The following is a 21,522-nucleotide window of genomic DNA, read 5'->3' on the forward strand; positions in this document are numbered from 1 at the left end:
CATTAAAAAGCTCAATTTTGACCTTAAAGCGGCGGGGGAGAAACGTATGCTTCAACTCAATGAGTTGGACGAATTTCGGTTAAATGCCTACGAAAACGCCAAGCTTTACAAGGAAAAGACGAAACGATGGCACGATGCTCATATCGTTCCTAAAACTTTTTCGAAAGGATCGTTTGTCTTGCTCTACAACTCACGCCTCAAATTATTTCCCGGGAAATTGAAGTCTCGTTGGAGCGGTCCCTTCAAAATTCAAAGTGTGGCAAGTCATGGAGCTTTGGAATTGGAGAATGCTAGTGGTGAAGTCTTCAAGGTAAATGGACAACGGTGCAAACCATATCTTGGACCTTTGACGGATCAAGTGGTGGAACAAATCATGTTCACCACTCCTCCATAAATTTCGGGCCACGGTCTAGCTTTTGACCAAAAATAAAGCGCACTCGGGAGGCAATCCCGAGAGGTTCGTATTTTATTTTATTTTATGGTTTTGCTTTTAATTTTGTTTCTTTATATTTTTCTGTTTAATTCCGGGGTGAGTTTTTGTTTTTGATAGTGCAGGTATTTAAAGGGTTTATCGCAAGTTTTAGAGGGTTTCCAGACCATTCTTTGAGTTATTTTGCTTTGGTCTCGTCCGAAACTTATACTTTCGAACGAGACCCTTGCAAAATTCCTCAAATATGGCTCAGGTAAGATATTTCCCGTTCGAAAAAATGAAATTTCGAACGGGACATGCAAAAAATTGGCCTTGGTCTCGTTCGAGAATCTCATTCTCGTTCGAGACCAAGAGAAATTTTGAAAAGCCAAATCTCTCGGTTAAGTTGTTTTTCGAACGGGAATGGGTTTTTCGTTCGTACCCAGGGAATTTTGCCTATTTCCCGTTCGGGAAAGTTCTTTCCCGTTCGAGAACCAAGGCAATTTTGCCTGGTCTCGTTTGAATTTCGAACGAAAAAAAAAAAAAAAAACCTGATTAAAATTATGATTCCCGTTCGAAAAACCATTTTCCCGTTCGGGAAACCATCAAAAATAGTGGGAAATTTGAATTTTTCATTTAAAACTTTTGAATTAAAGTGTGGTAGATTTCTTGAGACTTGTGTTTCTTTTGAGACTTGTGTTTCTTTGAGATTTGTGCTTTGAAATTTGAATTTTTCACTTGGATTGATGACTTGGCAAATCCGAACCATTTATTAGTGCTTAAATTCCACTTGGATTGATTACATGGTGTTGATCTAAACCGTTAAATCAATTCAAAGTTATTAAATGGCAAGTTTGAATTTAGTGGTGGGAAATCTTGAGATTTGATATTTTTCCCTATAAATACCTTGCATTATTCTACTTTTTATTTCACAACAAATTCTTCTTCTAATACTTTTCTTTTCTTACTCTCTCAATTTTTTTTTTAGATATATTCTCATTCCGCAATCATGGTGCGAAGCAAGAATGCCGAAAATCAACCAATCCGCCGTTCAAGCACAAGAAATCAAGAAGCAGCTATTCCATCTTTACCGGCTGTCGGAAGAAGCCGCTCAAAATCAACCGCTCCCTCCACCTCTAGGGTTAACACCTCGGCGATCTTGACATCTCGATATCAAGCACCTTTCCAAATCCATACGGAGGAGGAAGGTGACTTATATTTGAGCATTGGCCAAGGTAAGTCACCACTCTTACGATGAGATGACTCTTGAGTTCTTTTCTACTCTTCAACCGGTTCGCGGTTCTCCTACTTCCATTACTTTCCGCATCAACAACACTAGTCATACTCTTAGTGTTGAAGATTTGGTGGAACTTTTTGGAATGAGGGGAACGGGATTGGTCAATTGGGCTCAAGAGTTCGATCAAGTGGCAATTTGGCGGGAATTGACGGATCGGGACGACTACAAGTCCAAGGTGTCCAAGATGAATGAAGTCAAAGACATCAACATAGTGGTGTTCTTGAAATGGTTTGGGCACTCTTTTGGCGGGCGTAATGAGTACTCAAAGGTGGCGAAGAGTGATCTTTTGGCATTGAATGCCATTTTACATCCGGAGATTGACGCCTACCAAGTCAACCCGGCTTATCGTCTTTTGAAGCGATTACGGGCGGTTCCACAAGAATTGTCGAAAATTGGCTATGGATGGTTTGTTCGTGCATTGACCGAGAAGTACAATTGTATGCCCACGGCATCTACCTTGGTAACTTTCGAGTCCACTCCGGCGAGGGTAATAAATATTAACCATTTAGATGTGGCCGGATATGTGAAGAGGGGGAGAATTATTCCCTATAATAGAAGGGTACGATTGTTAACGAGGGCCAAAAGAGAAGCGGCGGCACAAGAAGAGAGAGCGGAAGAAGAAGGAGGAGACGTAGAAGGAAGAGTAGGAAGACGAGCGGGGAAGGAACCCGCAGAAACTTCTCAAGCCGGAGAGGCGGCTAATATTTCCGGGTTTGATCAACGGTTTTCTGAGTTGGTTGAACAAACCCGGACCGGATGGGAGCAAAACCGGGTTGGTTGGGAAACTAACCAAAAATTACTTGAAGATATCCGACGTGAACAACATGTTGGTCTTACACAACTTCAATGGAGGCAAGATCGAATGCGGGCACGGCTTAATCGGCAAGAGGATTTTCTTCGGGGTTATTTTAATGCCGCCGACGGAGAGCGTTATCCATCACCGGAACCATCACCGGATCCACCGGCCTTTGACTAGAGCGAGATTTGTTTTTCTAAACCCAAACTCCTTTAATTTTCTGTTTTTATTTCTTAACTTTGGGGACATAGCTAGAAATAGTGTGAGGAGGGGGGAAGAAAATTTTATCTTTCGTTTGGGTTATTTTCGGTGATTTATCTTTATTTTCAGCTTTATTTTTTTAGGGTGTTGAAGTAGTTTATTTTCAGTTTTTATTTTTATTTTTAGTAGAATGTATTAGGGTATTAATGTAGTTTATTTTCAAAGGCTTGTATCGCGTTAAATCTTTGTCTTTTAATTATGAAAGTGTTAGTTGATTTGGTGTGTATCTTAATTAATTTGTCAATCTTAGATTTCCCCGAATCGATGAATGTATGAACACGGCTTCTTAATTCGACAATTTATAAGTGATGCTTGCTTAATGACTTAATAATTCGTTGACATAATCCGCTGAAATAAGGGTGAATTCAAAATTTAGACTTGTTCAAATCGTTGAAACATAATTGAATAACTTGATGCGGATTCATGACGTGTCGATTGTTTATTTTTATAGTCGTTTCTAAACTTTTGGCATAAGTAGCATAATTTTTGTAAGAATTGAGTTTATGGCATAACACTACACACTTTTGAGAGTTTTGAGCTTAATTTCCTTGTTGTGAGTGTTGATTTCATGTTTTATTCCTAGAACTTGCTCAGTGTCCGTTTAAAGTTACACGATTGGGTTTTCAACAATTAGATGATTATGGCAATTAGGTATACCCTTTTCGTTTAGACCACTTAAATAGACTACCCTTTATCCCTTAGATTACACCAATTTGAGCCTTAAACCTTTTTATTGTTTTTACCGTATTTTACCCTTTACCGTTCTATGTTTTACCTCTTTTGTTTACCTTATCGACTTTATATATTATTTATGACTATGATGAATATAGGTGATTAATAACTCAAGATTAGTGAAAAGAGAAAGTGAACTACATTGTGCTTAAAAGATAAAGTTACGCCTTGAAAAAAAAATATTGAAAAGAAAAAAAGAAAAAAAGAAAAAAAAAGATAGAAATTTGCAAGCAAAAGCTCAAAAGAAGAAAAAATTCTGAGATTGCAAAACGCAAGCGTAATTCAAAAAGGAAAAAGAAAGTTATGAGTTCATGTAAACGCAAAAGCGGAGTTAGATCAACCTAGAAGTTAATAGTAGTAGTAAATAGTTTATTAAGTTGATAATTAGCCTTTGTTTAACCTTTTTACCTACCCTTTACCTTAGCCACATTACAACCCCATAAAAGACCATATGATTTTTGTTGATTACCGAATCAAGTAGCGGAGTCCGGGACTATGAGCAAGCTTATGGTGAATATTCATGTTTTCAATTGTGAGCTTTTTTTGTTATATACCCTACTTGTTGAAATATTGATGCCATTAGCTTAGTTTTTACTAAATTGTGCTATGATTTGCCTAAGTGAGAAATTGATTATTTTCCATGTCCCGCAAGTGATAGTGAAACTTGAAGTGTGATTCAATTTGACCTTGTACTAATGAGTTAGTAACCATTGTTATATTGAATTATGTCATAAAATTATTATTGTTATTTGATTGCATCATTATTTAGTTGTCGGTTTTAGAAGGTTGTTGTTCATATTGTTCATAGGTTGGGGGATTTCTTTGATTGATTTATTGTTAAGTTATATGCTAAGGATTTCTAACATATTTTGTAGAGTAAGATTTATTTCTTGCTTGAGGACAAGCAAAGGTTAAGTGTGAGGAGGTTTGATAGGAGTATTTTACTCCTATAATTAGGGTCGATTTTACTCGGTTTTTATCACGTTTAGTAATAATTTTATACATTATTTGGCATTTTTATGTTTGATGGTGTTTGTTAATGTTTCAGTGGAAATAAGGTGAAAATCGAGTATTTAAAGCTAATTTATGGTGGATTAAGCGTTGGAGTAAAAGCATAGCTTGCGGACGAAGGAATTAACGTCGTAAAGGAAAGGATTATGAAGTCTCGAACGAAACTTGTGCAGTAAAGAGCTGTTCTCGTTCGAAAAACACTATTCTCGAACGGGAACCATGAAGAATGGCTTGAGTCTCGAATGAGAAAGCCATTCTCGAACGAGACCCAAGTGAAATGGTGAAGGTACGTTCGAAACCAAGGATGGGCAAACGAGAATTTTCTCTCGGTTAAAGCTTTTTCGAACGAGAAGCCAAGGTACGTACGAGAACCATGAAGAATTCAGGCATGTCTCGAACGGGAAAGAGAGGTACGAACGAGAAAGAGGTGAAATTTGCCTAATCAGAATTGGACTTGGACTTAATCTCCTTTTACGACTACAACCGAAACTCCTATTTCAAATTCGATTCGTCAATCGACTTAGAAGATTCCAGAGCTTCCTCCTCTATATAAAGACCTTGTAATAAACTAGTTTGAGGATATAGAATACATTAGTTTTATTTTCATTCTTTTAAAATAGCGTTTTAGCTTCTGTTTCTCAGCAGTTTATAAGTAGTTTATTATTAGTTTCTGCAAAGAACGATTGTGAAGATTTCAAGTTTAATCTAGACGATTCTTCCGAAATTGACAACTCCGGTATTTATTGTTCTAATTATGTTTAATTCTTCATCTTCTTCTTTGTTTAATTTAAGGTTAAGCATGTGTAACTAAATCCTTTGTTCGGGGATTGATATGAACACTTAGATTAGTTTTCGAATTGGATTAGGATTTATTAAGTGAGTAAAATTGTGTTTTAATTACTAGGATTAATGCTTGAATTGATTTGATCACTTAGTTCATGATTTTGTGTTTAATTAACTAATTGAGAGATTGTTAATTAAATAGACATAGGTAATTAAAAACTTAGAAGAAAACACCGTGAGAGCGGGTTGGAATTTAGGTAGTCGTTGAGTTTGCTTCATAATTACAATTTAGTTATTTAATTCAGTTTTAATATTGTGAGAGCAAGTTAATAATTGATTAGCTAATTTGGTTGTGATTTTATTTGAATCTTTGAGGCTTGAGAGAGCGGGATTCGGTGCATTAGAATAGCTTGATTCATAATAAAATCACTAGATAAGCTTTGATCCATTCTTTTACTAGTTTATTTGGAATTATCAATCCTTGAGCTTTTTATCATTATTGTTTAAACCTCAATTTATTTGTTTAAATTCAGATTTTTAGTTTAATTACTTGAAGTTGAATTAAGTTAGATTTTATTTAGATTACATAAATCCATTTATTTTTCTACTAGCCAATTAAAGAATATTAGAAATTAGTTGTTTAATTCATTGTTCCTTGTGGGATCGATACTTGGTCTTCCAAGTTATATTACTTGCGCGATATCGTACACTTGCGATTATTTGCCAACAGTTACTAATGTCGATGGAGTAAAATGGAGATTGACGGGTTATTATGGATTTCCTGAGAGAGATAGAAGGAAAGATTCGTGGAATATGTTAGTTGAGCTTAGCAAACAGTATTCACTTCCTTGGTGCGTCATTGGTGATTTTAACGATCTCTTTGCAAGAGATGAAAAGAGGGGTGGAGGAATTCAACCGCATTGGATGATTAACGGCTTTCGAAAAGCTATTTTGAATAGTGGGTTAATGGACCTTGGAGCAACTGGCTATCGATTTACGTTGGAAAGAGGGCGGGGATCGGAGGCATGGGTGGAAGAGAGGTTGGATAGAGCTCTGAGTAATGGTGATTGGGCAAATATGTTTAATAGAGCGGTTGTTCAGAATTTGGATATATCCACTTCGGATCACAGACCTGTTTTTCTAATTCTCTCAGGGATTGAGATTAGTAAACAGAAGTTCAAATTCCGCTTTGAAAATGCTTGGGTCAGGAAAGAAAACTGTAAGTAGTTGGTGGAAGCTAATTGGGATCGCAGGAGAGGTATCCCAGTTAAGGAAAAAATTGTTCAAGTTAGTAATGTGTTGGCTGGGTGGAGTCAGTCGATAAGAAAGAATTTTACGAAAGAAATAGCAGCTAAAAAGAACTTAATTGCACAAGTTCAGGACATGCGTGATTTGGTTGGGCGTAATAATTTTAAACAGTACTCTAAAGAGCTTCATCTTTTGCTTGAGGAGGAAGAGACAGTTTGGAAACAACGAGCTAAGAAGTTCTGGTTACGAGATGGGGATTCAAATACTAAATACTTCCATTCGGCTGCTTCAAGTAGGAAATGGAGGAACATAATTTTGAAATTAAGGGATGAGAACGGAGAGTGGAAAACGACAGATAGGGATATTTTTGATATTGTGAGGAGATATTTTATCCATCTCTTTACTGGTTCGAACTTGATGGAGGAGGAAGCAGATTTTGAGGTGAGTCTGAAAGTTACAGCTGAGCAGAATGTGGAGTTGTTGCAAGAGGTGTCTATAGAGGAAGTACGAAAGGCGGTTTTCAGTATGCACAGCGATAAGTCGCCGGGGCCGGATGGATTAAATCCAGCTTTCTTTAAAACGTATTGGAATACTGTTGGAGATGATCTGGTGTTTATGTGTAATCAATTTTTAGATACAGGAACTCTTGAGGATGGTTTAAACAATACAGGTATAACCCTTATACCTAAAATTAATAACCCTGAGCATGTTTCTGATTTGAGACCCATAGCATTGTATAATGTCGCTTATAAGATTTTGGCGAAGGTTCTTGCAAACCGTATGAAACACTTGATGCCTTTAATTATTTCTGAAAATCAAAGTGCGTTTGTTGAAAACAGACTTATAACTGATAATTTTCTAGTGGCTTATGAGATTGGGCAGTTTTTGCGGAGGAATAGGAGAGGTAAAATAGGCAATGCAGCTTTAAAAATTGATATGAGTAAAGCGTATGACAGGATAGAGTGGTCTTTTGTAAAGTTTATGATGCAGAAGCTAGGCTTTAACGCTAAATGGATCGCTTTGATTATGGAATGTATTTCTTCTGTTTGTTATACCAGTGTGGGAGATTGTTATGATGATGACCCTATTAAGCCGAGTCGAGGCTTGAGACAGGGGGATCCACTATCCCCTTATTTATTTATTATTTGTGCTGAAGGGTTGAGTTGTTTACTTGCTAGAGAAGAGGAAAGAGGTCGCATTCACGGGGTTTCGGTGTGTAGAGGTGCCCCGGCTATTAATCATCTTTTCTTTGCAGATGATTGTTATTTGTTTTTTCGAGCTTCATTGGAGGAGGCAAGAGTTGTTAAAGCAGTGTTAAAGTCATATGAAGGACTGTCAGGGCAGAAAATTAATCTACAGAAGACAAACATTATGTTCGGTGCTAATGTTATGTCGAGTCTCAAGAAAGATGTTTGTGATTTGCTGAATGTGGGGGAGGTTGCGGATCAAGGAAAGTACCTCGGGCTACCATCGTTGGTGGGTAGAAACAAGAGGGCAGTCTTTTCATTTATTCGAGAGAAAGTTTGGCAAAAAATTAAGGGGTGGAATTCTAAAGCGCTCTCGAGGGGTGGCAAAGAGATTCTCCTTAAGACGGTTGCTCAAGCGATGCCAAATTTTGTCATGAATGTTTTTCTAATTCCTTTAGATTTGTGTGCCGAGCTTGAAAGAATGATGAACTCGTTTTGGTGGGGGAGGAATAGTGAGGCTAAGAAGGGTATTTGTTGGGCTAGTTGGGATAAGCTTTGCAAACCGAAGAAATTTGGAGGTATTGGCTTTCGAAAGATTCACGATTTTAATGTCGCAATGTTGTCGAGACAAGCTTGGAGATTGCTTATTAATGGTGATTCGCTTATGAGCCGTGTGTTTAAAGCAAAATATTTTCCAAAGACTTCTTTTTTAGGAGCAAAGTTGGGATCGAATCCGAGTTTTGTGTGGCGAAGCATTTTCGCTACTCAAAAAGTGATGCGTAGAGGAGTCCGAGTGAGAATTGGTGATGGAAAATCCACAAATATATGGCAGGATCCTTGGCTTATAGATAAATCTTCGGGTTTCATTCTGTCTGATCATAGGCCAAATTTGAACGATTCCAAGGTTTGGCAACTATTTAAAGAGGAGACAAGAGAGTGGGACTTGGAAATTCTCCGAGACCTGTTTGTGGAGGAGGATCAGGTTCGAATATTATCAGTGCCTATAAGCGTAAGAAATTTGAAGGATAGCTGGATCTGGGTTTTAGATGAGAAAAATCGATTCTCAGTTAGAAGTGTTTATAGAAGTTTAAGAGGTGAATTTGCTGATGATGAGTTGCAGGAATCGCCGTTTTGCTGGAATCGTTTGTGGAACCTAAATATCCCTCTTCATGTCAGAAATTTCATTTGGCGGTTAGTTTCTGGTTACCTGCCGTCGGTTGATGCTTTGGCTAGTAAAAGGGTATTCATTAACGGCCAATGTCAGGTTTGTAACAGTATGAACGAGACGGCATCGCATATTTTTTATGGTTGTGAAGTAGCCATTTCCAGTTGGGGGGTGTCTAAGCTTCACTTGGCTGTTAATGCCGATTGGAATTGTGAGAAGTGGTGTCGTTCTTGGCTCGAGAACTTGAAGATGGAAGATAGAGAGCTTGCGGCTATGATTTGTTGGCACTTGTGGCTTAATCGGAATGGGGCTGTTTGGGAAGGAAAATGCAACAGTGCTGAGAATGTGGTTAACGCAGCAAGTCAGCAACTTTACTCCTGGCAGAACGCGAGAAAGAAAAGAGTATTATTTGGTGAAAGAGAGCTTGCTAGTGAAGATGGTAAGGCGATTTGGAGTCCTCCTGCTGTGGGTTTCACCAAAGTTAATGTAGATGGGGCTATCTTTAAGTCAGAAGGTAGAGCAGCTATGGGTTGTGTTGTGCGAAATGCTTCAGGGGAAATTATACAAGCAAGGCAACTTTCTTTTGTAGGTCTTTTTGATGCTAGATCAGTTGAACTTATTGGCATCAGGGAATTGCTAAGCTGGATGAAGGGATGGAGTAATCTTATTATTGAGTCCGATGCTCTAGAGGTAGTTCAAGATATTCGAAATCCCGAGCTTGCTAAGGGTGATTTGTTGGTTGAGGATTGTGTTTTATTAGCGGAGCAGTTTTCTAGTTTATATTTTTCTTTTGTAAGGCGGTCTGCGAATCTAGCTGCGCACTTGTTAGCGCGTAATGCTCGTTCCTTGTCAGGTCATTGGGATTGGTTTTCGAACTTTCCTGAATATCTTACGTCTGTAACTGCTTCGATTTATCCTCAATAAAGTTATTTGATTATAAAAAAAAAAGTTAAGACAATAATCTATGGCAGTCAAGACAATCTATGGGTTATAGCACGAATTTCCTACTCATAAATTTATGTACATATTATCACTTCACTCCATAGTTTTGACTTTTAAAAAAGATTTCTTTATATGTTGTATTGTATACAAAATATGAATTTAATATTTTTTTTCTTTTATCATTAATCCAACTTTTTGTAAGCTACAATATTATCCGTTGGAAGATTTTCCATTAGAATACACCAAATAGGTCAGAACATAAAATTATATTTGGATTTTGTTAAAATGTTAACACTATTGTTTTGTCTAATTTTTTTTTAAAAAAAACTTTTTTAAAATAACGGTAACATTTAACGGTAATAAAACGGCTAATTTTTTTAATTATATATACTAACTTTGTTATTTTCCATTTCATCATTCATCTTATACATTTCATATTTTCACACCATACTTCAAAATGAAATTGTTTTTATTTTTTATTATAATCATAACTATTTTATTGCTGATTAGTATGTTTAATCTAACTATCAACGAATTTTATTTCCTTTTAACTTTTTTTTATACTTATTGTTCTCCCATTACTAACTCTGGCAATATTCATAGATTACGGATATATATAAATTGTAAAATATAATTTATATAACAATTTATATAATCTATTACTATTATTTTTTATGAATATGTTTTAGGTTCAAGTAGTTTGCGGAATTACAAGTGACGCGGACAAATGCGGTGCTTTTCACACCTCAAAAAGCAGAAAAAGCAAGAGTTAAAGATTATATCTAAATAGTTGCATCTTAGTTTTCGATATGGTATCATGTATCTCTTCTACTTCAAATTATGTATTATTTTAATAATTTTATTTTATATTGAAATGTTGTTATTGTTTAATTTAATAAATTGAAAATTATATATAATATTTCAACTATTAACTACCATTAAAAAAATGAGTCCTCCGAAACAAAGCGAGGGTTATATACTAGTTATTTAGTAAAATTAAAAAAATTGCTAAACAGACATCTATATAAACTGCCATGTCAATCCATTTTAACGGAAATAAAAACTTATTAACATATTCTTTAGTGGTATATAATTATAGTTCAAATATATTTCAGTTACGAATTAAAATTTAAGCAATATGCATCGAGGAAAAAAAGTTCGGACTGAAAATTTATAATAATATCACAAACCAACATTATTTGAATTAGATAAGTGAAAATAAAAAATTGTCCAAAATGGATTGATCAACTGACTTTATTGCGCCACCAAGGCCAACTGATATCATATAGACCATCCAACATGTGTTCAGGCTTTTAAGAGGTTGACAATAATGAACAAGATTAGTTACTAAGTAAGCAATTTTTATAATTAATTATAATAAGCAAAAATAGAAAGTAATTTTCTCTTTGTGCCTTAAATTCTATGTTAAGATGGAAAAGATAAAGAATGTACCTTATTGATAACACAGATGTCTCTAATTTGGGGTTTGGAAGAAGGCCAGACAAGAGTACCACCATTTCAAATGACCAATACTCCAAGCTAACAAGAAAAACAAAAGATAATAATTAATGTGATATTTATTGATTGGTTATGACATTTATTATTGACATGTGTCACACGATAAATGGATGGTTCATAATCCTACATGGCGAATTAGGTTCGTATTTCTCCAAAAAATACAACGAACGTACCATATCATGATTGCAGAAGGAATTGCGAGTTTCACAAAGCTAATGATATCATGCAATGCCTCCTTTGAGAAGCCAGTCCAAGTCTTTAAGCAAGCCGAGGAGAATTGTATATACAATGCCAATAAAACCACATTAATCCAATACGAAACCGTAATTGCCAAGGCAGCTCCTATGCTTCCAAATGCTGATTTGAAAACAAGAACCCAACACACAAGTATATGCAAAGAAGCTGTGATTGCAGAGGTGACCATCATCGGAACAATATCGTTTTGTGCTTGTATAAACTTATTTAGACATTGCAGCAAGCTATAGGCAAAAAGGGCGGGAATCATCGATCGGTTGAATGTTCCCGCTCCTATGGAAATATCATGATCTTGACCAAGAAATATAAGGATAGAACTAGTGTAAAACCATATGATTGCAAGAGGAATGGTCAGAGAAAAAAGGATTTGCATTGCTCTTTGTGTGTGAATACCAAGCATGTGGTATTGTTTAGCTCCATAGGCTTGTCCACAAAGTGTTTCTAAGGCACTTCCCATTCCTAACTATAAAAGGATTATAATTAGATTGTTTCATAGAAATAAGGCCATCTTTGGTTCATGTAATAAAATAAAACTTACCAATACGCTAAAGCCGGTCACGGAAGCAAAAGAAGAGGCCACGGAAGCACTAGAAAGAGGAAGCTCGCCGAGATGCCCGACAAACATAATTGAGATCACTTGTAAGCAATACTGAAGCATGCTAACTGCTATGAGAGGCCCTGCTACCCAAATTTGCTTCGTTGCTTCCTCAAGAAATTCCCCTTTCCAACAATAACTTCCCCTTTCAGATAATTCCTCATCATCATCAACAAGTTCTTGGTTTTGAATAAGAGAAAATTCAAGATTTGATTTGTCTCCACTTTCCATCCTTCAATTTGTTTTTCTTTTGGTTAAGTCAATGTGTTAGTGCTAGTAATATTAAAGAGGATTGTTGGAATATGTCTAGAATTCTAATTTCTATTTGTATTAGGACTCTATTAATGAAGTGTTTGGGAGAAGGATAACTTTGTTATCATTGGCTAACTAGGAAGTATAAATCCAATTAGGATCAATATTCCTAATGCCATATAGACTATTTATTCACTATATATACACTACCTTATTCACCTTTTAAAAAACACCAAAAACCGAACACACAATGTAGACATTGATGTGAATAAGGGGAAAAGGGGGTGTGTGTGATGTGAGGAATATAAGTTAATTCTTATCCTTTTGGGTACTTCTTGTAGAGAGAGAAACACTTTGTGGGTTTTCTTCTAAGGGCATATTTACTAGAGATGTTCTTTATTTGGTGATTCTCCACCAATTTTGTACTCCTTTTGATGATTAGTGGATGGCTCGAATCTTTCGCCCGTGGATGTACGCTTTAATGCAGAACCACGTAAATCTCTTGTGTTATTTATTATTTTGCTATATTATTGTTTGTTGATCAAATCCATAATTAAATACCTACCAATGATTTCGATTCCGCTGCGCATACCAATCCGGTCACGAACCGGTCACGACAATTGGTGCCAAAGATTCAACATCGGTATCAATATTACAACAATTAATAGGGTCGTATCAAATATCATTGGTGCCAATTTTGTGCATATAATTGCATTATTGTGTGCTCAATAATAGCAACAAGACGAAGATCTCATGTATTATAAAATTAGTGGATAAAGGATTAGTTTACTCCTTTTATGATAGGGGTGAGAAACAAATCGACCGGCCGAATTAACCGATTTTTGGTTTGTTCGGCTCGATTATAAGTTTAGGTTCGATTTTAATATAAAAATGTTGGTCTTTGGTTATCAGCTCGGTTTGAAATTTGGATTATCTAAATTAACTTAACCGGCCAAATAAACCAAAAAATATGTTTTTTAAATATTTTTCCTGTATTTTTATCGGCTTTAACCTAACCGACCATATTAACAATCTATTCGGTCGGTTCCGTTTAAACTATTCGGTCGATCGATTAATTTGGTTTGAATGCTCACCCTATAATATGATTTTGACATAACAAATCCAAAACTTTGCTTTCTTGACTAGTTTGTCAAAATTAAATTGGAGCTCATTTTTAGTGCAAAACTTATATTAGCATAAATATCTGATGTAATAGAATAAAAATTTCTCTTCACCACATAAATTTTAAATGTTTGTTTATTTATCTTTTTCTTATTTAATTTCTGCATAAGTTTTAATAGGAAATCAGACAATCAAGAAACCAAGATTATATTGATAAGTTTTGTGATTACAAAAACTAATTAACCAAATGCCTAATGACCAATTTATATAGACCTGCAGAAAAATAACGGTTTCCCTAACAAACTTGATTATGAATAAACACAATAAACTAGATGCTTAAAACAGTTAGTGAATGGCTGGCGTGGATGCTATCAACAGTAAGATTTTTAAAATTAATTTATCTTTATATTTAGATTGTAATTATTATTAAAATTTTAATTTTTCAATTGTTAGTGAACTTTTCATCTATGAATATGGATAAACATCCAAATATGATTTTGACTTATCTGTTAATTGTAATTTTCTCATTTTAGATTATTAATTATTCTCGTAATATTATGGATTGGATTCCCTTAAGTTTAAAACGAACTTGAGAGGGTCATGTTCATGATCTACACCGTTCATTATAGAATGAACGGTGTATATCAAAAAATATAATTTTTATTAAATTAATTTATACTGTTCATATATATTATTTGTTTCGCGCTTAAATTCTGAATAAGATCTCAAATTTTCTTTGAGTTAGTCGCATATCTTAATTAATTGAAAGAAACTTAAATTTCTTGAAATAATTTACCTTCTGTGCAAAAGCATTAATATTTTTCTAAATAAAATTTTCAAAATTCTGTTATTCGTAAGGTTTCTAGAATTAATTTACTTTTAAAGATTAGTCGCATACCTTGTTTCTAAATGGGATTTTCACATAACTATCCGGAAAAGAAATATTATAAAATAATTGCATGAAAAAATAATTTCATGAAATACCTATAAAAATATTGATGTAAATACAGAATTAGAAAAAAAACACTAAAAATACACACAGAAACACTAAAAATCTCATCGAAGATACACACGAAAAATACCAAAAACTCTTAATATACACCTAAAAACACTTAAAAACACCCATATATATAGTTTTTTTTTGACAATCCATATATAATAGTTTTTTTTTTATGAATATCCATATATATATAATAGTTAATCAACAATAAACATACTACCTGTTATCAAAAAAAAAAAACAATAAACATACTACCTATTGACCACCTTGACCGCACCTGCCAGACAATTTTCTGGCCAAAATTCCGGCGACCGGTCACTGAATTTTAGTGGTTTATTTTTAGTGCAAATCCGATATTTTTATAAATAAAAATTAAAAAAATAGTCAAATAAAAATTACAGTAATTTCTAAATAAGTTTTAAAAGAAGGTAAATTATGTATTTTTTTCTTTCAAAATTAAATGTAAACTAATTTTACTAAAAAGGCAAAATTTAATATTCTCTCCAACTTAATTATATAGTTTCATATAATTTATTATTTAATTTATGAAAAAAAATCATTAACAGTTTCTCATGAAATTTAGTTATTTATGAAAAAACAGTTGCTCATAAAAAATTACACGAGTTAAGAAAAAAATATTGTAAAAATTAGTAGTATAAGTTTTCGTTATATTAACATATTTTATTTGTAAATCAATTAAGGAAAGTAAAATTGAAAAGATCAAAGTAAGGATACAGACCGTATCTGGTATAATAAACACATATTCACAACCCAATCCAAATAAAAGTGCAAAAGTGGAAAGTGAATAGCTTTTTAGATCTCTTCCCTTAATTCCCTTTTTATTATTACCTTTTCTTTAAATATTTTCAATCTCAAAATTTAACCGGTGCACTAATTTAAGAACCAAGAAATGGAGGACAATTTGCTACCTTAAAAATCATTAACCATTTTAAAAAAAAATATCATAATGGCAGATAAAATCATGCAAAACATGTTAATGCAACTAAAATATCATAGCAGATATGTTAAGATGGAAGAAGAAAAAGAAGTAGATGAAGAAATATTGGGCCTAACATGGCATGTTTTGCTTGAAGAAGTGAAAAAACTAATATTTATAGCAGGGCCTATGCTGGCTGTTGTTTTATCACAGTATCTTCTGCAAGTTAGTTCGTTGATGATGGTGGGTCACCTCGGCGAACTCGCTCTTTCTAGCACTGCCATCGCCACTTCTCTTTCCGGTGTCACTGGTTTTAGTTTTCTTGTAAGTCTTTTCTCTAATTTTCTCGTTTTCGATATCATTTTCATAGTAAGCCGGAATTCTTAGATAAAGTAGTTCACCGTGTATGACTATGATTGTTTAAACTTACCGAAATTATGAATTTTCTATTGATAATATGTGGCAATGTAATTAATTAAAATTTTCAATCAATAAAAGACTTAATTTTAAATAAAATAATTAACATAAGAGATTTAATTTAAATTATACTATGTGTCACATTATTAATAAAAAGTTTAATTATCAAAAAAGTATTTCATCTTTTTTGAATTTTTTCATTTATATTCCAATCTTTCAAAATAGTCAATTTTACCTCATTTTCTAATTTGCGGTTTAAATTATATCCATTTTTAAAAGTAAAGTCTCCCCACTTGAAAAAAGGTTTAAATGTCATTCATATTTGACATGTAGTCTCAATTTTTAAAATTTAATGGCTTAAAAAGTTTAATGTCAAAGATGAAAGAAAATTATGAACTTTTTTTATATAGAAAAATTTAAATATGAAAGAAAAAATATAATTGAAATCGAAAATTAAAAAATAGAACAAAATTGGTGATTAAAAGTATATAATATTAATGAATGAAGTCAAAAGATGATTTTTTTTTAATGATTAGGCCTTAATGAAAAGTTGTCACAAAAAAGACTCTGGTCAAGTGATTGAAGAGCCGGGAGCAATTTTTTACGATCCACTAAATGCGTTGCTAAATTGTCAAAAATCCATCCTTAATTCGACGAATTTTAGTCCATGGTCATAAAAAAACAGTTTTCTTGCAGCAATGATCATTGTTTAATAGAATCCTGTAATGTGCAGTTAGGGATGGCAAGTGGATTAGAAACTCTATGCGGGCAAGCTTACGGAGCTAAACAATATCACAAACTCGGAATTCAAACTCAAACTGCAATCTTCTGTTTAATCTTAGTTTGCATTCCTCTTTCTATTATATGGATATTCATGGGAAACATTCTTGTTTTCATCGGCCAAAACCCCACAATTTCACATGAAGCTGGTAAATACATAATCTGTCTTGTTCCGTCACTCTTCGCTCACGCTGTCCTTCAGCCGCTAGTTCGGTACTTTCAAACACAGAGCTTGATCACTCCCATGCTTCTAATTTCTTGTGGAACTCTTTGTTTTCATATACCTCTGTGTTGGGCTTTAGTGTTCAAGTCAGGACTCGAAAATCTTGGAGCAGCGATTGCGATTTGTATTTCAAACTGGTTGAATGTGATTGTTCTTGGACTCTACATGAAATACTCGTCTGCTTGTGCTAAAACTCGGGCTCCCATTTCGTTGGAGTTATTCGGTGGGATTCGAGAATTCTTCCGATTTGCCATTCCTTCTGCAGTCATGATATGGTATTTCATCTATTTGCTCTGCGCTTTCTAGAGTTTAATAGTACTACATTTTTATCGGCATAACACATATTTGGGTCACTGCACTGTCACATGTTTAATGATTGAGTTTATGTACTAAAAAAGTCCATATTGGATTCTTGTACTATCAATTGCAAATACGTTGAGTTCTTCCGTCTATTTATTAGAGATAAACTCAATATGTTTGTATGGACGAAATTGGATGGAAGGACTTAATTTGGATGAAATTGATAGTGTAAGGATTCAATGCAAAGACTCAATTGTTAAAAGTGCGATAGTGCAGAGACTTAAATATGTTTAGTACTGTTTAGATTTTTGATTTGTTTTTAGAGTTTCCAAAACTCCATGTACCACAAGTGCCTGGAAATTTTTAAAAATACCATTTCACCATAACTTGATTTAATATTTCCATTTTGGTACAAAATGTAGTTTTGATGGAAGCATAATTGTGTTTGTAGCCTAGAGTGGTGGTCATTTGAGCTGATAATATTGCTGTCAGGACTCTTACCAAATCCAGAGCTTGAAACTTCTGTTCTATCCATTTGGTAAATGTTTTTCAAACTCAAACAAGTCATCATTTTAATTTATTTCCTCATATCTAAATTTTTTTATTTTGTTTACAGCCTTCAGACTACTTCTACGCTGTATACAATACCATATGGATTTGCCGTTGCAGTAAGGTTAAATACAAATAAAATCATAAATTATATCGTGTTTTGTAATTTTATTTGTATTTCTGTTATGGTATTTGATAAATTTTAAATTTATTGTGTATATAGCACAAGAGTTTCAAATGAATTAGGAGCAGGGAACTCGAAAGCAGCGCGTATTGCTGTTTACGGTGTCATGTTTCTTGCAATTACGGAGACAATGATAGTCAGCAGTACCCTTTTCGCCAGCCGCCGAATTTTCGGTTACCTTTTCAGCTACGAAAAACAAGTAGTGGATTATGTTACAGCCATGTCTCCTCTGCTTTCTTTATCTGTTATAATGGACAGCATACAAGGGGTCCTTTCAGGTACATTACACTATGTTAACGGTCCGAATCCAAATTTTCGATTTCAAAATGATTAATTTAATTATTGTGATAATTAAATTTTAAATCTTATAAATCACTCGAACCATCTATCGGATGTTATATCCGATAACTTCCGGATAAATTCGCTAAGTACCTGTGGCATATGAGTGTATTGAATATGTTAATGTTAATTAGGTTTGGTGAATTATATATTTCAGGAGTTGTGAGAGGATGTGGATGGCAGCATAAAGGCGCTTATATAAACCTAGGGGCGTTTTATCTGTGTGGGATTCCAGTTGCTGCCATTTTAGGGTTCTGGTTTAAATATAGAGGCATGGGTCTCTGGCTTGGAGTACAAGTTGGATGCTTTACACAAATTGTTATTCTAGCTTTAGTTACAATTTGTGCAAATTGGCATAAACAGGTAAGTTCCTTGGCATTTTAAGTATAAATTATTGATGGTTTTAGAATTTTTAATTTCTTTCGAAATCCGATTTAAATAAATAGATTCTGAAAAGATTAGAAAAATAATGGCCATGCAATTTTTTAAATTTAAACCCTTGCATTTTTTATCAATTACCACCACATTTTTTAGTTTTTATAATTATGTCTAATTTGAAAGTTTTTTTTAATCGTGACCAAAACTTTAAATTTCATTTTTTAAATCCAAATCTTTGTATTTTTTTGTCAATTACAACCCATTTTTAATTTTTGTCTAACTTCTAAAAAGAGTTAATATAAATGTTTGGTCGCAATTGATAAAAAAAACGCATAAATTTGAATTTAAAAAATATGGTCATAACTGCAAAAAAGCATTTAAATTGGATATAATTGTAAAAATTGAAAAGTTTGGTTTTAATTGGTAAAATACGCAAAGATTTGAATTTAAAAAATAGTTATGTCAAAAATTATTAGAATTTAAAAAATAGTTTAATACCTATCAATATATATTTTCAAAAATACGCTTCTGCACAAAACAATTTACTTTTGTACTTAAAACGTTTTTGCTTGTACCTAAAAGTTTACGCTTTGTACACTTTATATCAAAAATGTACTAGCAATGTATCTAATATATATCGGGTAGTTGGTTATATGGAGGCATCTAAACTATTGTTTTTTTTTTTGCATTTTGAGGATCAAATATTAATTCGTTTCAATTTAATTGTCAAATTTAATTTATTTAATTTATTTACTAAACTTAATTTTGTTTCAACGAGATGTTTCCAGCAAAAAAATAGATATGTGGCAGCTAAATTTTATTTTTTCGCTTAAGAACTTTCCACATATGCATAATTTGGCCTAAAAATTTCTCGTTAAAATAAAATTATACAACGTGGCAGGTTTTCATGATATTATAAGGAAAAAAAGGATTGTCACGAGACAACATTCGACTGTCATGTGTGCTTTTGGCTGTAAAATTTATGTTTCAATAAAATTAAAGTTGTGAAACAAATAAAAGTTCGATCACTAATATATAATAAAGCGATAGTTTAGATATTCTTGGGATCAAATATCCAATGTGATGTATTTTTTGTAGGTAAAAAATCAAACGTAAAAATTGATTTTTTTTTATCTTAAAGTCTATTTTTGAAAATTAAGAGATTTTTTTAAATAGTTTTATGATTTTTTTAAGATTATAAATTTAAACTATTTTATTAATTGTTTGTATATATATATAACGATGCATTGCAGGCAAGTAAGGCAAGGGAAAGGTTTTTGGAAGGGAGTTGTTCGTTGGAAAAAGAGGAAATGTGAATTTGCGATGGTGGGAGAATTGCGAGAAAGTTTTTAATTACTCCATGCACCAGAATAAAAATACTCGTCATTGTAAGAGAAAAATGTCTTCATAGATTATTAATAGGCTTAATACATAATTTGACCCCTGAACTTGTACCCTTTTACCCATCTAACCTCTAAACTTAGCGTCTCACCTATCGAACCTCCGAACTTGTTAAATAATCCGATTTAACCCCTGAATTTGATAAATACGTAAATATTGAACCCCTCCGTGCCACCTGTCACTTGAAACATTCTAGAAGAAATTTTGTACGGAGGGGTTCAATGTTTACGTTTTTATCAAGTTCAGGGGTCAAATCGGATTATTTGACAAGTTCAGAGGTTCGATAAAAGAGACGTTATGTTTAAGGGTTAGATGGGTAAAAGGGTACAAACTCAGGGGTCAAACTATATATTCAGCCATTATTAATACATATCAGCAACACACTTTATATGTCATGTTTTTTTCCTTTAGATTAACAATTATGTTAATATAAATGATTAATTAGTTATATTATATATTTTAATAAAAAATTAAATAAATAGTTTATACAAATTAAATGGAATAAAATTCCGTCAAGTTCATTTAAATTTGACGGGGTCGTATTCACGATATACACTATTCATTATCAAATGAATGGTGTAGATTAGTTTAATTACAATTGTACTTTTTTTGACCTACATCTTTCATTTAGTAATTAATAGTGTAGATTTGAACTTGACCCCTCAAATTGCAATGAAATTAAAGGAATCCTGATCTAAAAATTATAACTCATAAGAACTCATATAAATTTAAAGCTCATGGTAATAGAGGTGGTCATAGGCCGGGATGGGTTGAACTGTGAACTGACTTGATCAGATCCAGCTCGGAACAGATCAAATCATGAACAATGTTAACGTTATATGAACCCATATGGTCGCACACTAAAAAAAGTTCAAAATAATTATAGGTTTATATAAGACTAATAGAAATATATACTAATTAATTAAATTAAAAATTTAAAAGATAAGAGTTATTCTTAAAATGTTATCTTTTGAAAATAATATTAATAATTAATTATCAAAAAGAGTTTTGATATACTTAAATTCAAGAGAGTTATTAAAAACGAAGTGTTTGAATTTGATTGCAACACACGTTTTTGAGTAAACCCTAAATATGTTTTTTTTTGAGAGGAAAAGAGGATTTTATTAGAAATCAAGCCAAAGCAATAAGTTCATTGACCGGCACTACTAGAAAACAGTCGATTTGCGACGGATTTTAGCGACGGATTTAAAATCCGTCGCTAAAATCAAAATTTGCGACGGATTTAGCGACGGATTCAAAATCCGTCGCTAAATCTTAAAGAAAATTGGCGGGATGAATGCCGCCAATTTGTTTTTCACTTTTAGCGACGGATTTTGTATTCCGTCGCTAAAAGTAATACATTTAGCGACGGAATACCATATCCGTCGCTAAATGCTTACTTTTAGCGACGGATTACTAAATCCGTCGCTAAAAGTATTAT

General features: G+C 33.3%; 3 protein-coding genes across 3 annotated transcripts; 2 read left to right on the forward strand and 1 right to left on the reverse strand.

Annotated features, from left to right (window-relative positions):
* Window positions 1-1,668: 1,668 nt before the first annotated feature.
* On the forward strand, window positions 1,669-9,813 carry LOC126672755 (uncharacterized). The gene is made up of 3 exons (XM_050366709.1): window positions 1,669-2,608; window positions 6,020-6,508; window positions 6,557-9,813. The coding sequence occupies exons 1-3, from the start codon at window positions 1,669-1,671 to the stop codon at window positions 9,811-9,813; spliced, it is 4,686 nt and encodes a 1,561-aa protein (XP_050222666.1).
* A 1,222-nt stretch (window positions 9,814-11,035) lies between these two features.
* LOC126672756 (protein DETOXIFICATION 16-like) lies at window positions 11,036-12,470 on the reverse strand. Its single transcript, XM_050366710.2, has 4 exons — window positions 12,143-12,470; window positions 11,523-12,067; window positions 11,284-11,370; window positions 11,036-11,141 (listed from the first exon to the last, which is right to left on the reverse strand). The coding sequence occupies exons 1-4, from the start codon at window positions 12,428-12,430 to the stop codon at window positions 11,036-11,038; spliced, it is 1,026 nt and encodes a 341-aa protein (XP_050222667.1). The 5' UTR covers window positions 12,431-12,470.
* Window positions 12,471-15,540: 3,070 nt separating this feature from the next.
* LOC126672757 (protein DETOXIFICATION 12-like) lies at window positions 15,541-20,401 on the forward strand. Its single transcript, XM_050366711.2, has 7 exons — window positions 15,541-15,834; window positions 16,661-17,205; window positions 17,682-17,768; window positions 17,847-17,903; window positions 18,003-18,241; window positions 18,460-18,665; window positions 19,934-20,401. The coding sequence occupies exons 1-7, from the start codon at window positions 15,541-15,543 to the stop codon at window positions 19,994-19,996; spliced, it is 1,491 nt and encodes a 496-aa protein (XP_050222668.1). The 3' UTR covers window positions 19,997-20,401.
* Window positions 20,402-21,522: the final 1,121 nt, after the last annotated feature.

The sequence above is a fragment of the Mercurialis annua genome, linkage group LG3 (assembly GCF_937616625.2).
Source record: "Mercurialis annua linkage group LG3, ddMerAnnu1.2, whole genome shotgun sequence".
Taxonomy (NCBI): domain Eukaryota; kingdom Viridiplantae; phylum Streptophyta; class Magnoliopsida; order Malpighiales; family Euphorbiaceae; genus Mercurialis; species Mercurialis annua.

Excerpts from the sequence above, each read along its gene's own strand:
- LOC126672756 (XM_050366710.2), bottom strand. The coding sequence starts at position 12,430 with ATGGAAAGTGGAGACAAATCAAATCTTGAATTTTCTCTTATTCAAAAC. Across the intron at positions 12,068-12,142 it reads TGACCGGCTTTAGCGTATTG|TTAGGAATGGGAAGTGCCTT; the intron begins GTAAGTTTTATT and ends ATCCTTTTATAG. Across the intron at positions 11,371-11,522 it reads CCTTCTGCAATCATGATATG|CTTGGAGTATTGGTCATTTG; the intron begins GTACGTTCGTTG and ends TTTTCTTGTTAG.
- LOC126672755 (XM_050366709.1), top strand. The coding sequence starts at position 1,669 with ATGACTCTTGAGTTCTTTTCTACTCTTCAACCGGTTCGCGGTTCTCCT. Across the intron at positions 2,609-6,019 it reads GCAAGAGGATTTTCTTCGGG|TTACTAATGTCGATGGAGTA; the intron begins GTTATTTTAATG and ends ATTTGCCAACAG. Across the intron at positions 6,509-6,556 it reads TTGGGTCAGGAAAGAAAACT|TTAAGGAAAAAATTGTTCAA; the intron begins GTAAGTAGTTGG and ends GAGGTATCCCAG.
- LOC126672757 (XM_050366711.2), top strand. The coding sequence starts at position 15,541 with ATGGCAGATAAAATCATGCAAAACATGTTAATGCAACTAAAATATCAT. Across the intron at positions 17,769-17,846 it reads ACTTCTGTTCTATCCATTTG|CCTTCAGACTACTTCTACGC; the intron begins GTAAATGTTTTT and ends TTTTGTTTACAG. Across the intron at positions 17,904-18,002 it reads GGATTTGCCGTTGCAGTAAG|CACAAGAGTTTCAAATGAAT; the intron begins GTTAAATACAAA and ends TTGTGTATATAG.